A 16,540-nucleotide genomic window follows, 5' to 3' on the forward strand; every position below is an offset into this window, starting at 1 on the left:
TGTCGTGTTCTTGTTCTAGAATAATTTGCCTCCCAATCTTCGTGTTATACCTGAAAAATTGAACCAGCTTTTTCCATTAGTTCGTCCTTGAGTTTTTCAACAATACATCGTTGGGTCCCATGATAGCTAATCCAAATGCCCTTGTAGAGTTTGCCTTCTTATATGTGGTATTACTTGAGATGAAGAGGTATTAATGGTGCAAATTTGGCATGGGCTTTGAAATCACGTGAAGGATGTGTGTCTTACTTTTCATGAATATTTCTCAATTCCTTACAAAGGAAATTGAATGATGTTATATTATAATGATTTATTATTTGAGTAGCAACAAATATAATCCCCTAGATAAAGTAGAATTATCCCTTAGTGGCCATAACTCCACCTTTAGGGCTACCTTCCTCCTATAAACCACCCTACTTTGATGTAGATCGAGGTGACACATATTTGAGGACCTTTATTTGAAAGTGAAAATTAGTTGTTTCAAGCAAACCCCTTATGTTCTTAGTGTGGTGGCCCCACACACGTCTTAGTGCATTGTTTGCACATGTCAAGAGGTCAACCAAACCAAGTATATGCTAATGATAAACTTGTTTCCAAGACTCCCATTAGATCTACTAATCCTACTTCATCGAATAAATTCTAATTTTTGAGTTTATTAGAATAATAGTTAAACAAGTGAATCTAACCAACATTGGATTCGCTTAGACCATTCAAGATATTCAAATGTATTTTCGCAATATTGGTTCTATTTTATTGAATTGAGTTAGCACAATTTTTACATTAAAGTCGAACTCAATATAGCTATGTGTCATCAATTTATCATGTCTTCTCTCTTGGATTCAAAAACCAACTCTTGCTTCATGGATCAAGATATTCACATGACAGAACAAAATCCTCATTAAAAAGCTTTATTGGGAAATATAGTTGAAGAATTCGAGCTAGTTTGTTCGGTTCTTGGTGATTTGGCATGCATGATTTCATTCAATATGATTAGTAATCTGAAGCATCTAGCATTTCTTTTTATCCCTTGGTTTGGATTCCATAATTGGGAAAAGCGCGCAAATAAGGAGGCTTAGTAAAATAGCACATCCAACTACCCCATTCCTAGAAAGTCGGAATTAGGATTCGATCAAATCTCAATGATTTCTCTATGGAGGTTACTCAAAAAGGGATGAGAAAAAGAAATGTCTAGCATTGCAACGTTAGCAACAATATCTTCAAGTCCAGAGGGGTTAAAAAAGCCTAACAATATATTTGATGAGACGAAGGCTAGTAGATTTGTCTTGTGTTGATCTACAACCAAGGAAGAGATCGGCGTGGGGACACCAATTTATAATACACTACTATTTACTATGAGAGGTTGACGGTTTACAAGGATATATTGATGGGAATCTGGTGAATGGAATCTAGATTCAGTGCCAGGGTAGGCCCATCATTTCTTGTTAGAGAAGGAAGGTGGGTTTTTCATCTGTGTTTGGTCGCGGAGGATCGAGGGTTCGAGGTCGTCTCAAAAGACACTTCCGGAGTGCGTGCGTGTCTCGAGAAGGGCCCAGACACAATTCACGAACAAAGGTGCGAGCTCAGTGACGCGGATCGATCTGATCTGAATGTTGAATGCGTGAATCGCGAGGGCAACATTAGGGTTTATGATTTGGGCATTCACATGCTCTCTTTCTGATGCATGTGGATGTGGCCAAGCCTTGGAATGGAATGAAGATGGTGGTGATCTGTAATGTACAGTATCTCTCTGTATGTATGTATGTATGTATCATAATGTATGTATGTACATATATCAATGGGAGACAGAGACAGAGAGACAGAGACAGAGAAGAGAGAGTTAGGAATCATTGAAGGAGGAGCTAACCCCTTAACATGTGCCCAACCCAAGATTAGTATTGGCTCTGTTACAGAGAGAGAGAGAGAGAGGGGGGGCTCTCTCATCTCTCATCTCTCATATACATACAAATATAGTCTTCTTTCATCTCCATAGCCCTTTTTTTTTGCTTGATTTCCTTCCTCCCTTCTTCCTCCCCTGTTTCTATCATACCCATGGATCCTCCTCATGTTTCTGAAGCTTTTTTGTGAAAGAAACAATAACAGAGATAGGATAGCTTTACCTTTTGAAAGCTGCAGCGGTCTCTGTCCCTGCTTGCATCGCTCTCTGCATTTCTTTTTCTTTCTTTCTTTCTTTCTTTCTTTTTCATTCTTCTTTGCTTTTGCTCTCGTTCCTTCTTAAGAGGACGATATGAGAGGAGGCGATGATAGAACAGAGGAGAACCTCTCTCTCTTCCAAGACATGAGAAACAGAGAGAAGCAGAAGAATGGGCAAGTGTTTATAATGCCGAGTGTCTTGATTCAATCCAGAAATGGAGGTTAGATTTTTGAATCCATTGCTTAGTATCTATTTATTTTAAAGCTTGTATCTTGATTTCTTTATCAATCCATTTCTTTTCCCGCTCTTCTGCTATAGTTTATCCTGTTTAATTCATTTGTATTATTTGTGTTTTCAAACCCCCTACTATTTTTCTTTCAGGACGAAAAACAGTAAATGACTCTGTAGATGATGATATGCTCTCCTCAGATTCAGAAGGAAAGAATGATTATGACTGGTATACTAATCTTCCAGTTTTCATCTACTATATAATGGTAATCGGATGATTATGTATGATGGTCATGTTTGATTAGCTTAAGTAAGTGATTAAGTTATGGTTAACTTTACTAATGTGATCAGGGGATTAGTTTATATATAGACATGATATCATCTAGACAATACATGGTATGGTTTTAGCGAGGTTTATCATGTTAGATTACCTTAAATAAAGTAATTAAGGAATGCTCAAATTTACTAATGTGGTTAGGGGGAAATATATAGTTTGCCTATTTAAATATATCATCTACGCAATGTATAATATGGTTTTAAGCATGATAATCATCTTCTGATTAGTTTTACATAAGACGATTAATGTATGGTTAACTTTAATAATGTGATCGGAGTCTTATCTTCTTTCTTGTTGTTGTGTTAGGCTCCTCACTCCTCCACAAACACCGATTCTATCGATGGACCTCAAACAATTTAATAGCGGTTGCTCGTTAGCCGCACCAAAACAGGTTTCTCCTAGGCTCTCCAAGGTAAGTTTGAATGTTTTGGCAATAATTATATATATATAAGAACAAAGAGCACCAAAGTACATTTAGTTTTTCAAAACAGTTATTCTTGGTGGTTTTTCTAAAATCCTGAGTAGTCTTATGGTTAACATATCCAAAAAGTTAATGGTCTTTTGGTGTCTCTGAAAATATCTGATTGAATATGTTTAATGAGATCATTTTTTACACTTAACATATTAGGGTTGAGATGATTATTGAATCCTGGTTTGAATGCAGAGCCAAACCATTACTCGCAGTTCGGTGAATGCATCCTTCTCATCCCAAACAAAGTCTTCTACTAAACCAAGCCCAAAGATGGACAAAAGGCATTTGTCGCCTAGACCAATGCCCTGTGTAAAGCCGAGTTCTGTCTCAAGTGTTAATGTTCACCTTCACGATGCAAAGGCTAATGGCCGATCATCATGGCCAAGCGTGAAACCGAATTCCAGTGCGATGAATGCCCATAATCACAGCTCATTGACGATGAATGCCCGATCACAGTCTCCACTTGTCCATGCTGCCCGATCACAGTCACCACTTGTCCATTCACGAGCTTCACCATCTTTGAGACAGGCAACACCTATGAGGCAATCAACTCCTCTACGACAGGGGATGAGCCCAGATTCTCTGGTTAGATCTTCTTCAGCAAATGATGCCACATCATCATCATCATCATCATCAAGAACTACGATAATGCCTTCCTCAACCTCTCCGATGAGGTCGATGCAATCTCGGAGATCGTTGTCCAACTCTAGAGGCTATTCGGGAGGAGGTCCCTATCATGGAGGCGAGCCAGGTCATACGAGTGCACACCCTAGATGGCTATCCCGATCCTCGACATCAGATGTGCACGAGGGGAACCAAGGTGCGAAACCGAAAAATGTGTCGGGCCGATCGACAACGATGCCAAACATGCATGATGCCAACAGAGGTGTGAAACCGAATGAAAAGATGGCCAATAGAACACCACCAGCAATTGGTGGGCTAGGAAGTAAACTTCGGGATAAGATATCACAAAATCTAAGGAGAGTTAAACCCTCATCATCCCAAGGGGAGGTTCACGCTGGAATTGGAATAAGGAAGGCGCTGAAGCCAACTCTCCGGAACAATAAATCAACAATTAGTACCACAAATCCTAATGGAAACCAAGCTTTGGAAATGGTCCTTCAACGAATGGTATGTCAGATTAAGAAATAAAATCTCGGTTAGAGGTGATTCCTATGCAATGCTAAATGTAACTTATTTGCTTTTAACAGTTTTTCAAGTTTATTGTTCTATATGTTGCTTTTTTTGTGTGTCTTCTGTACAGGATACTTGTAAGAGTGCAACATCGTCAGGGCTCCGTGCTTTCATGTCCAATATCTCCTTATCATCTTTGCACAGTATTCAGTGCGGGAAGAAAGGAGCAGTTCCCATGAGCTCTTTGATAGATTCTCCGATGGCAACAAGTAGTACGGTGAGCACTGATCAGACTCAAAGCACTATTGTTGACCCCGAAGGTAGCATCGATGAGTCTTTAAGCGAGAGAGGAAGCCGAGCATCAGTTGCCAGTAGGAGTGGTTTATCTTTGCCCGAGATCTCTATTTACTCTAAGGAAAGCCACATCACTAATTGGCTCGGTGACCATGATTATGGAAAAGAGGATGTGGAGATCATGCAAATCTTCGAGCAACGGCTAGCAAGTCTGTCTGGTGGTGGCACCGAGTCTCCGCTCATTAATGAACTTGATGGTACAATTGAACTAGATCATTTCTGTCTAGATTCCATGCCTTGGTGAAGGGTATGTATGTTGATCTATTGATGTTCAAATTAAGGAATTTGTAGAATACACTTTTGTGTAAGTAGGTAGCTAATTACTCTCTAAATTTGGAGAGGGAACTAGATTTGGGGTGTAGGAGTCGAACTCTCAACCCTTGGATCATTGGTACCCCATTTTAAGCGGCTCTTATATACAATTGTGTATAATCTAAAAAGATTACAAGGGTGCAAGCCTTTGAACTTAAGATGCAAAGATGTAAAGATTTGTTTGGGGGCTTTGGCCTCCTTAAATGATTTTTTTTTACCAAAGATTAGTCACAATCAAACAAGCTATTTCGTGAAATCTTTCTCAAATCTTTTGAAAACAATGTCGTCATGCTTTGTATTGGTTCAAGGAAACATTTGTCTTATTTGATATGTAATGTTGTGAATGGTCAATTATAACAGAGAGACTTGTACTAATGGATCTACTTATGCTATATATCAATCACTACTGATGACTTGAGGTTTAATGTGTTTAGTCACAATCAAACAAGTTATTTCGCAAAATCCATCTTAATATTGGTTCGAGGAAACATTTGTCTTGTTCCCTATGACGTCTCTTAATAACATATATGTTAACGATAAACTCATTTCAAAGAGCTTGTTTGGTTGTTTCGGTTTTTGTGGGCAATATAGCTTTTTTGTGTGTACAAGTGTGTGCTTATATGTTATGTATGTTTTGTCTAGTTTACCTAACTTGGCGTCTCACAAAACAAACCTTCCATATGATACTTCTAGCTTTATTTAATGATTTTAGAATATATGACTTGCTCAATGCTTGGTAAAGACCAACTTGATTGGTTATTGTAAGATTTGTGTGCAATAAAGATAAGGTTTGAAATCATAAGTTGGAGTGTTATTTGAAGATCCTTTAGGAAATTGGACTTTTGCTTATTTTTTTGTTTGGCAAAGGACATATAAATATTAAAGACCATAGCAAACATAGTACTAGATATGTTTCCTTTATCTAAGACAAATACATGGCCATGGTATGCATCATAGATCCTTGTTACATGATATTCAATGTTACATGGCCGTGAGTATTAGATTTGACACATGGCTTGAAGATTGACATTTATACTTAGCTGCTAATTGACCTCTTACGGAATATATTCGACAAAAAAAATTTGGGATTGTAACTCAAACAAAGGAGGGATATAATTTTGTAATTAGTGTGGCATAAGCACAAGCCATCAATTCAATAGGAACGACGAGTCAAAGGAGGCTATAAGGATTCATCAGTTCTTAAAGAACACCTATTTTTGTAGTGTCTGCTTGTGATGGGGCATGTCATCACATTGTTGCAATCAAGGAAAATTGCTTGTAGGTGGTGGTGGACAAACACTTGAAAGCCTTCTTCATCTAATCTAGATATGCTCACATACAATACATCTTACCACAACGTGCTCATTGCTTTTAAGCTTGATTCATCTCTCATAAATTCCAAAAGCTCTTCGGCTTTTTACCATGAACCTTGACTCCTATGCTACCCTTTGTTGGCATGGATACAATACGAAGCTCTCTAGACAATTGGAGAATCAACTTCCATTTCGTATCAACTATTTAGGTTTTTCCTCCAACAAATTCTTTACGTTTGTCAAGCATTTCAGGACCATGGTGGGCATATTTATCTCCTATCTCTTTGATGTTGTCTAGTACGATATGGAGTAAATAGTCTTAAATAGTCTTTTATGGGGTTTTGCCTGATTTCGAGTTTCCCACAAGTAATATCATGCATTGCTAAATGGAAAAAAAAAGTATGTCAAGATTTCACAAGTTGTTGGAGATCGCACAGAAAGGTGGTGTAAAAGAATCATTTTATAATGTGTTTATGTATTCATTAAGCACAACATCATCATTCATGAATAATGTATTATATTTCATACACCAAAACTAATGGAGAGTGTTTCTTACAAATAACATTCCTCCCTAATAAATGTTTTTCTAAGTACTAAAACATTTCACAAGCAATTGTTGTGAGAAATGAATCCATATATCATGATGGGAAGAATTTATATAAAGTAAAGCGAGGTCATACACAAATCATTAAACCGTTCAAACATGAAGATAAACAAAATTAGAGTTTCTTATCTTTTGCTAAGAGAATCGTGCGAGACGTTAGCATAGTGTGTGCCATTGTAGGTTTACTAGGGAAAAATGGAATTAGCTATAGTAGTAGTATCATGTTCAGGTGATAAGGGACTTGTACAAGAGATGAGATACAAAGGGCACAAGTAGAGTTCACTACACGTGGAATAAGGAATAATGAATTAGTAAAGCATCATTTGGAAGCTAGAGGTTCCCTTCATTATTAGTGAGAGATAGATTAATAGGTGATAGCAAATAGTAGAAATGCTTAGGAAATGCTTTCATTCTAGCTTAATTTGAGGAGATAGATACAAATGCTCATTGATATCATCTTCACTAAACACGTGGTAGTTATACATATTGATTGAGGGCATATGGCTCCTTGTTGGATATTTTGCTAGAAGCCCTCGTTTTTACTTGGATATTTTGCTTTAGGATCATCAATATCTAGAGTTGTGCATTGATTGCAACTTGTTAGGAAACCCGAGGATGTTTTGATTGGAGAAGCCTATATATCAAACATTGTATATTTACTTGATTAATATACAACTTAAGATAGTGTAATTTTGAATAGTTTTAGCCCTTATTATTTAACATCCACTTCTTGTTTTGCTTTTGTGAAGGACACTTAGATGAATTTTGATCGAACTTTTCGTTTTGCTAAAAGCTTTGTATTTTATTAAAATGAAACAAGTAAGTCTTGAATCTTGACTCTTGAAGAAACAAACAAAAAGAGAAGAGCAACGGGCACGACTACAACTAGAGGGATTTTATTATTTATCAACTAGAGGGATTTTTAGGGCCAATTGAATGCCTAAAAAAGACAAACCTGACAAAAAGCGATTGGAAGTCATTACGTGGCTATTCCTAGAGATTCAAGCAAGATAAGTAAAGGGAAATGGAATTCGCATTCATAGAAACGAGACTAGCGAGTTGGCATTACCCTTTGGGACAGCCCAAAAGGTGGCTTTGGAGCATTCAATTATTTTTCGATGTGAGGTGGAAGGAACAATGTATTTTTCTTTTTCTTTTTTTGTTGGGGGAAGGGGGAGCTTTTCAATGCAACGAGATGGATGGTTTGGGTGAAGAATCATGGGGACAAAGAAGGGGATTGGGGGGGGGGGGGTATCTAATCAATAGTTGAGACACATTGGTCATAATCATTAACTAAAGGGGGTAGGTCAACTAACGAATCATTAGGACCGAAAGATGGGAAAAGGGAAAGGGATGAGAAGGGCACGATGGATGGGTCGTATGGATGAAAGGGTATTGGTTGGTCACGACTCTTTCTTTCTCAAGCGAGGAGGGGAGAAAAGGGGTACAAATGGATCATCTCGAGCTACCAATGGGGGGGGGGGGGGGGGGGGGGGGGCTCTTTCTATGTGTGAGGATAACAGGAGAAAAGGGGTTACAAATGAATTGTATCGGCTACGAAAGGGGACCCCTTTTCTGGAGGGGGTGTGTGTGTAGGGTTTAGGCGATCAAATCATTCTCGACGAAGCAGCAAAATGAAGATTTGACAGGAGCTTGGGGGTGGGGGGTTGGAAGGGTAGTTTCCTAATTAAGTAAAAGGTGGAGGTTTTGGGTAATTCCATTCCATACCCCTAGGGCCTACTTGGGTGTTTGGTGCTAGAGACTAATTATGTCACGTGACCATTCTCTCTCTTCTCTCTCTCTTACCTCCACTTCATCTCCACCACAGCCGACTCAGCTCTTACCTTTTGACAGAGGTACTACTAAGGCCTTCTTCCTTCTTGTCACAGACCCCCTTTGTTTGCCTTTAACCCTAATCCTAGATCTGCTTGTTTTTATTGGGCACTTTTTTTGTTTGTTTGTTTTGCTTCTTCTTCTTCTTCTTTTCCTCTTTCCTCTTCTGAGTTTTGAGAGGGAATTTGAATTGGAATGGAAGGAGAGAAGCAAATTATGGCCATGGATTTTCTTGGGTTGGGCAATTTCGCAGGAAATCATCCCAGTGAAGCAGCGAAAATGGATGGGTTCCACAGCCATCGCTGCAAAACCTCTTCATCTCCAGAAATGAAGAAGGAAAAGCGTTATGAGAAATCAGTGGATGGTACCCTCCTCAGAAACAGAGCATTTGGAGGTATTTGAACTCCATAGCCTGAATCATTACCTTATCTCGTGTACGGATATATGTTCTTTTGTATATATATTTATATGTGCGCCTATTTGTTTGTTTGCATATCAGTATGTGTATGTGTGTGTGATAAGTTTGTATCTGTGTGTGCATTGCTGAAAAACATGTGAATGAATTTACGTATGTATGTTTGTATATGTATTTATGTGGTATGTATGTGTGGGTGTATCATATATATGTGTTTTTGTGTCATATGTATATGCGTGTTTGTGGGCATTGCTGAAAAGTGGATATGTGCATTTTATGTATTTTTATGTGTATGTATTTTTATATGCTTGTTTAATGGAAGCTCTAGGTCATTTGTTAGCCAAGATCAGTACATATGCATATGCATGTGTTGTGTGCATATATGTATTTTGATTGGAAGCTTTAGGGTGTTAGCAAGATTAATGAACCTGAATTAACATTATAAATAAATTTAAACTAATTTTTTTGTGCTTGTAAGGATGTGAAAGGGTGGTTGAAAATGCTTGGTTTTGTGTATGTATTTATATGTGTGTGTAGGTACCTAGTTGTATATATATATGTATGTATCTCATGCATATTTGGGTGGGAAAACCATGATGTCATAGTATCTAGCTGCTGAATGATAAACCTGTAATAAATGTAGACATATATTATTTGATCTCCTTTGGTCTTTATTTCTATTATCTCTCGTGGAATATGTGGGTATTATAAAATAAGTGTAAACTCATTGTCTTGCTTCTATTATTAGGTGTTAAACACCATAACATGTGGAGCAAGCCCTCCATGATGCAATACCCAATGCCATATATGAATTCCCAGGAGGAAAGATTCATCGAGCAAAGTGCAGAGAATTTTACGGATGGATCCAATCTACATTTGAATAGAAGGAAACAGGTATGTTATTTCTTCTTATAATGTTATTTCTTTTTAGATATTTTACAATAGTGTTGTTCCTTCTCATCATAGGACTAAAAGGGTAATTAACTATATATATATATCATTCTGGCAGGGGATAAATAGTTCTTCGCAACCCATTGAAGACTTTGCCCCTCAGATTCATCTTCCTGCCAATGTTATTGGAATGATGCCCAAAGGCATGCCTCCTCCCAAGGTTGATATGGATCTATCTGGTGGTGCTTCGGTTCGACTAGAATCAAGGTGAATAGCCCAATCACGATTTGCAATCAGTTGTTAAAAATTAATAAAGAATATATATTGTATTGATATACACATACATAATGTGTTAGTAATACCAATATGACCCAAAAATGGTAAGAGCTCTGCCTGTATAAAAGTGTTCTCTGATGTTGCCCTTATACTAAATCCTCCAAACTATGTTTTTAAACCTCTGGATAGGATGCATTTGGCTGAACCAAAGGAAAAGGAAGTAAATGCTCCGTTGACCATTTTTTATGGAGGCAATGTGAATGTCTTCAATGATATTTCTGCACAACAGGTAACAAATGACACGTTTAGTGTTGTCATGAATTCAACTTATGAATGTATGAGAGGTTTTCTATTTGACTGACATAAAAGCCAGAGCTCAAAGCCTGAATTCATGAAATACAAGCGATAGAACCTCACAAATCTATAAGCAATAGTGCGCTGGGTCACATCCAAATTTGTGGAACATTGTTATTCAGCACACAGTTTCTTTGTTTTGTTTTAGGCTTATGAAATCATGCTTCTGGCATCTGGTACCACTCCAAAATGTGGTCCTATTGACTTTTCAAATCTGGTTGCAAATAGAGACATCACCAATGCATTGCCCCAGAAATCAAATGCAAACTTGTCAAAGGACCATACTGTAATGGCAACCTTCCAAGCGAACCAAGCGGCCAGTAGAGCTCGTTTTGCATATCTAAATATGAGTTTGCCTTCTATTTCACTGCCTGACGGCCAGTTGGAGGTTCCTAGAGGTAAGGTGTCATAAAATGCCTATCGCTGGTTGAATTTAATGGCAATATTTCGTGTATGTGATAGCTTTATATGAAAGTTTTTAGTTGTGTTGTCATTTAAAGTTGGCATCCTCTCGATATTAACAGCATTGCCACAAGCTCGGAAAGCATCACTTGCCCGGTTCTTGGAAAAGCGCCGAGAAAGGTTTCTTTTTCTTTCACAAAAAAATGATATTCATAAGTATAGCATGCATGTGACATCATTGTATTCACGCAAATGATGATACTCTCTTGCACTTCTTGCACTTGGATTGCTTTCATACAATGGGAAAAAATGGGGTGTACTACCGAAAATTGATTTCCTTCATGTGTATGACATCACTGTATCCATGCAAATGATGATACTTTCTTTTGGACTTCTTCTCCATTGGGAAAAGTATGAGGATAAATGTTTGTTCAGTCCAATCAAAATAGTAACAACCCATTGCTCCTAAGCGGCAATGGGTTGTGACAATTTTGATTGGACTGAATCAAAATAGTCCATTGCCATTGGATTTGAATGCAACACTTTGCTCCTAGGGGGCAGTAGGGAGTGGTACAGATAACCTTGTGTTTTTATTGGAAGAGCATAGGTAGAGGAGAGTGTAAAAAAGTAAAAGAGATTATATCATGTCAAAGATGTCTCATTGCATCTCTGCATCTTGTGAGAAGGAGATTATAACATCAAGAAATTGCATTCTCGTATTATATTTGATGACAGTTATGTATACCTATTTTAAACTATTCTTTGTTTGACCTGATCGTAGGCTGCTAATGAAATCTCCATATCCATTGAAACAAGACAATTCCTATTACGAGGAAGAGAGGCTTTCAAGCTCAAATGACGCAATTGCATAATAGACTGAACAGAATGAAAGATTGCTTGAAGAAAAGTGGAGACATCTGGTTAGCCTCTATGGCACACGATGTGTGGGTATAACTTATATATACATACATATATATATTCAGTGCTTCAGTATTTGTTTGTTTTAATGTAAGAATCTCTCACTTGAAAGATTGTACATTAGACTAAAACGTTTTTAAAAAGGCCGGAAAAACTGTTATCGAGGCTTAGCAGTGATTCATAATGCGCATTTAGATGCTTCTTGGTATGTATATTATATACTTGAAAATTTCTTGAAGAAGGCTTAATTATGTAGCAAGCTGGAAAAGCTGTTCCTGAGACTAAACTGAAATTACTAATGCTCAGTTAGATTTTGTATTGTTGTATTGAAACCTACTTCAGATTATATAATGAAGGGAAAGAGTTCAATATTTCGAAGAACATATCAAAACTTATGAAAATTCTTAATAATCACCAATAATAATTTAATGTTTCCTTTTGAAGTGGAAATTTATTTGGTTGATAAGAAAATTTTAGCTGGTTTATTTGAAGTAACTAATGTTAGAATTTGAGAAGAGAGATGTTGAAAAGGATATTGCAAAGGTGTGTATCCTGTTATAATCCTTTATTAAAGTCAATGGACTTTTCATTATAACCCTTCCACTCAATGCAATTTACAGCAATAAGTTGTTTTGTTGAAAATATAACAATATGGGGTTTTGTGGGAATCTTTCAGTTCAATCATATAACAATAAATCATTGATCTACTTAACATGGAATGTATTTAACAAAACTCCTGCCATGATGAGAACAGCTGAACCTTGTATGTAGGCTCGACCTTGATTCTCATCCACGCGGACAAACACCTCACCTCCACGCTCTGATGCCTAGATATTATTCATTCAATATTCTCCATGTTATTAGCATGCATAAAGAAAAACAAAGTGTTCAGGGTTCAGATATTTAGATTTTAGGGTTAACCCAAAAATATGTCATTACCTGAAAACCTTTTAAAGTTTCCTTCCCTAGTTTTCTGGCCCAAAAAGGACCCAAGGCACAATGCGCACTTCCTGTTACAGGATCCTGTAAAAGGGATTTCACAAAAGACAAAGGAGAATCATAGCCGGAAGTAATAAACAGCACAACATCTTGCTTGAAAAAAACCTCCATCACTCACCTCAAAGATGCCACTTTTAGGACAAAAGAACCTAGATACAAAATCATATTGAGTGCCTTTTTCTGCTTGCGCGGTCACAATTACACCACCTCTACCACTAAAATCCATCATATAGGAGAACTGGGGTTGGATTTGTTCAACCTCTGCAGTGCTGGAAACCTCTACCTAAGAGAAAAACCAAAATAATTTATCATATCCTTTGGAACAAATATATGATCCACAAGTTAGAGCCAAAATAAAAAGCAAAACAGGTAAACAAAGGACTCACTATGCATAAATCATTCAGTCAATATTACTTGTTATCCACATATTTCACTTTTTCATGATATATTATTCATAAAATTTCTAAAACTATTCACAAATCTTGGAGATTCAATTATTTCAAAACCTTGACAAAAACAAATAACTTAAAAGTTTCTAAAAGCCTGAAAATTAATGTCATTCACTTCATTTTTATTTTCTTTTTGTTAGTGCATAGTAAACTATGCTTACCAAATAATCACCCGTAGATGTTTTGCCAATATAAATTATTTGAGCACCACCCAATGCTAGGGATAATTGTTTGGCCTCGTCCGGATCACCAGATTCTATGCATGATGTGAGTGGAAAGTCAAGTTCTACCACACCCACTCCGGTTGGTCTCTTTCGTTTAGTTGCTTTTGTATCACCTGAATTGTCATCCTCATCCTCAGCATAACCCAACACCTTTCTCGCTTTCAAGACTCCGGATCTTGTATGGAAAAGGCATGCATCACTGTCCACGATTCCAGAAGAAAATAGAAGATGGGCAGAAGCAAGGGTTGCATGCCCACACAAATCGACCTGTTTATTTTTTCAATAATGCAGACCTAAAGCCTTAGGCAAATTGAAATTCATACAGGAGAAAAGAATACCCTAAAGTGTTTTTTCCAAAATTCTCAAGAAACTACTCATCTTTCCGAATTCCCCAAACACTTCTTTCTACAATTTATTCATCTAAAAATTCTATTTTGTAGCAAGACCCAGCAGATTTGGGAATTCGGAGAGACCAGGGATAGTTTTGGGAAATATTTGAAAACACAGTCCGGAATTCTGTGAAAATAAATGAGCAAGTTATTGGGTAAACTTCTTTCTTAGTAAAAACGATTTTAAAAGAGTTTTAAAAAAGCATACCTCAACTTTGGGGGTGAACCATCGAAGATCAAATTCATCCACATCATGAAGAATGTCCTGAGCTGTCTTCTTGAAGACTTTCGATTTCCTCTTGCCAGAATCTCTTTTAATAAGAAAGGCAGTTTCCGATAGATTGAATTGTTTTGCTACACACTGCAGCCAATGATCATCTCTTCTCATTGGAAGATAGCACACTGCGGCCGGATTTCCTCCAAATGGTTTATCAGTGAATGCATTTATCTGCACAAACACAAATGCTGAATACCACATTTTCATTTTTCCTTCTATAATGCGTATGTTCTTCTCTTTCTTCCTTTCTTTCATTAGAAACAGGGCTTATAGTTACTGTTTCATCTCCCAAACAGGGCTTATTATCTCCCATTTCATTTTATTATTGTTTTGTGGAGAAACAGGGCTTATAGTTACTGTACCAAAATTCCATTAGAATTGTTGCAGTGGGAATGCCTATACCATTTGCAAACCAAAAATATATCTGTGTGTAAATGCTTACATACATGCATACATATACAAATACATTGCTATGCATACATATATATTCGTCTCGGTATCAAACACACATCAATGCTTGCTTGGATGCATGCATTATTTTGTTTTTGTGTGTGTGTTTGTATAAGTTTACATATACACAAACATACGAAAGTGTATTAATACATGCATGTATTCTCTTCTAGCTCGAACATACAATGAATAATTCTTAGTATTCTTTCTTGCAGATTCATACATATATATATATATATATATATATATATATGCATAAATCCATGAATGTATGCGTGAATGTATACAGATCCATGCATTATTATCACTTGATATATATAGCTACCACCTCTTTCCTTGCCAAAAATAATAAGAAAAATCACTCATGAACAATAATAACAATTTATTTTCAGCAAACAAAAACATTATTTTTTCACCCAAAAAAACAACACATCATAAAAGAAAGAGCAAAAGTATCCACAAAGAAAATAGACACTATTAACCTGTGCAAAATCGATCTCGGCAAAAAGCTCTTCTTCCATATCATACTTCTGTGCAGCCTCCTCAATGTCAGTCTCAAGAAAGCTAATGATGGCATCTCTCAAATTATCCTTCACATCATCATCCCCTGTTTCTTCTTCTTCTTCTTCTTCTTCTTCTTCTTCTTCTTCTGTACCAATGGAAACGTCAAGGTCGGAAGCTTTAGATTTGCATCTCTCATGCCCAGTTGATGGAAGGCCAAAAGAGGCACTATTATGCCTAAGGTACGGGTAAGCATTAGATTTCTTGCTCCACAGTGAATATAGGCAGTGCCTATGGCTATGGGTTGAGGTGACATGCAAAAGATGAAGGTTTGGCTTGCCAATCTCTGAAGATGAGAATTGGGGCTGGAACAGGGGGCAAAGGCTGGCCACAGCCATGGCTCAGATCTGTTCTACCCTCAAGGTTTAAGAATTGAATTTCATTAAACTATGAAGAGACAAACACACAGAGAGACAGAGAGAACTACAAAAACTACCCCTCCCCTGCTCCACAAAATTCACAAACAATACCCCTCTGCCTTTGCTGTTTTTTCAGAATTCTGAGCTTTTATCTCTTGTCTCTCGCACTATCATGTCTTGGGTTCGAAACCTACTCCGGCCATATCCTCTTAATTTACTAGATGCCACTACGGAATGTAGGGGTTGAACCCACGACCTCCTGGTCTCCATTGGACAACCTCGTAATTAGCTTACCCTACGGTAAGTTGTTACATTACAAGCACTGCGCATTGGGTTCGAAACCCAATTTTTTCACCTCTCTATTACTTCACATATATCTCTTAATTCACTAGATACCATTGTGGAATGTAGGGGTTGATCTCTCTCTCACACACACTCTCTCTTGTAAATAATGGCTTTCATTATGAAAGAAAGAAAACAACACCATGACTAAACTTACTACAAAGTGTGGAACCCTTCTAGGGAGCAAAAAATACTACTACGACAGATGACAGACTCAATCCCACCCTACACACCAATTCAAATGACGAATATGATAATATGTGACCTTGCAGAGTTCTGTCTCTTCATGGTTGAGATTTCGTGGCTTCTCTAGCACTGCCAATTGCCACAAAAGAAGTCATTTTAACTTTACATCAATTTTTTTCACCCCAACTTGCGAATCAAAAGTGAAGGCATTCCGCATATCCCAATTGTATCATAGCTCCCAATACCTCAAGAACTCAAAAATAATTTGGAAATGAGGCATCGGTTCATTGTTCTCCATATGTGCAAAAACCC

General features: G+C 37.3%; 3 protein-coding genes across 3 annotated transcripts; 2 read left to right on the top strand and 1 right to left on the bottom strand.

Annotated features, from left to right (window-relative positions):
* Nucleotides 1-2,156: 2,156 nt before the first annotated feature.
* On the top strand, nt 2,157-5,208 carry LOC147857899 (uncharacterized). Its single transcript, XM_087327845.1, has 5 exons — nt 2,157-2,369; nt 2,531-2,606; nt 3,021-3,126; nt 3,379-4,317; nt 4,451-5,208. Exons 1-5 carry the CDS (start codon nt 2,243-2,245, stop codon nt 4,916-4,918), a joined length of 1,716 nt encoding a protein of 571 aa, XP_087183971.1. The 5' UTR covers nt 2,157-2,242; the 3' UTR covers nt 4,919-5,208.
* Nucleotides 5,209-8,795: 3,587 nt separating this feature from the next.
* LOC147857900 (protein TIFY 6a-like) lies at nt 8,796-12,204 on the top strand. Its single transcript, XM_087327791.1, has 7 exons — nt 8,796-9,130; nt 9,900-10,045; nt 10,161-10,309; nt 10,508-10,607; nt 10,821-11,070; nt 11,197-11,254; nt 11,856-12,204. The coding sequence occupies exons 1-7, from the start codon at nt 8,932-8,934 to the stop codon at nt 11,944-11,946; spliced, it is 993 nt and encodes a 330-aa protein (XP_087183917.1). The 5' UTR covers nt 8,796-8,931; the 3' UTR covers nt 11,947-12,204.
* Nucleotides 12,205-12,499: 295 nt separating this feature from the next.
* LOC147857901 (uncharacterized) lies at nt 12,500-15,759 on the bottom strand. Its single transcript, XM_087327719.1, has 6 exons — nt 15,263-15,759; nt 14,262-14,501; nt 13,602-13,931; nt 13,110-13,274; nt 12,932-13,015; nt 12,500-12,819 (listed from the first exon to the last, which is right to left on the bottom strand). The coding sequence occupies exons 1-6, from the start codon at nt 15,677-15,679 to the stop codon at nt 12,697-12,699; spliced, it is 1,359 nt and encodes a 452-aa protein (XP_087183845.1). The 5' UTR covers nt 15,680-15,759; the 3' UTR covers nt 12,500-12,696.
* Nucleotides 15,760-16,540: the final 781 nt, after the last annotated feature.

The sequence above is a fragment of the Azolla caroliniana genome, unplaced genomic scaffold, assembly GCF_043228905.1.
Source record: "Azolla caroliniana isolate FFs.n. ecotype wild unplaced genomic scaffold, voAzoCaro1.0.p SCAF_11, whole genome shotgun sequence".
In the NCBI taxonomy this organism is placed as follows: Eukaryota; Viridiplantae; Streptophyta; class Polypodiopsida; order Salviniales; family Salviniaceae; genus Azolla; species Azolla caroliniana.

Bases quoted from the DNA above. Each gene is read 5' to 3' on its own strand.
- LOC147857901 (XM_087327719.1), bottom strand. From the start codon at position 15,679: ATGGCTGTGGCCAGCCTTTGCCCCCTGTTCCAGCCCCAATTCTCATCT. The intron at 13,932-14,261 runs GTATGCTTTTTT...AAAAATAAACAG, and splicing joins GGTTCACCCCCAAAGTTGAG to GTCGATTTGTGTGGGCATGC. The intron at 12,820-12,931 runs GTAATGACATAT...AATAATATCTAG, and splicing joins AAACTTTAAAAGGTTTTCAG to GCATCAGAGCGTGGAGGTGA.
- LOC147857899 (XM_087327845.1), top strand. From the start codon at position 2,243: ATGAGAGGAGGCGATGATAGAACAGAGGAGAACCTCTCTCTCTTCCAA. The intron at 2,607-3,020 runs GTATACTAATCT...TTGTTGTGTTAG, and splicing joins GGAAAGAATGATTATGACTG to GCTCCTCACTCCTCCACAAA. The intron at 3,127-3,378 runs GTAAGTTTGAAT...GTTTGAATGCAG, and splicing joins TTTCTCCTAGGCTCTCCAAG to AGCCAAACCATTACTCGCAG.
- LOC147857900 (XM_087327791.1), top strand. From the start codon at position 8,932: ATGGAAGGAGAGAAGCAAATTATGGCCATGGATTTTCTTGGGTTGGGC. The intron at 10,046-10,160 runs GTATGTTATTTC...TCATTCTGGCAG, and splicing joins ATTTGAATAGAAGGAAACAG to GGGATAAATAGTTCTTCGCA. The intron at 11,071-11,196 runs GTAAGGTGTCAT...CGATATTAACAG, and splicing joins CCAGTTGGAGGTTCCTAGAG to CATTGCCACAAGCTCGGAAA.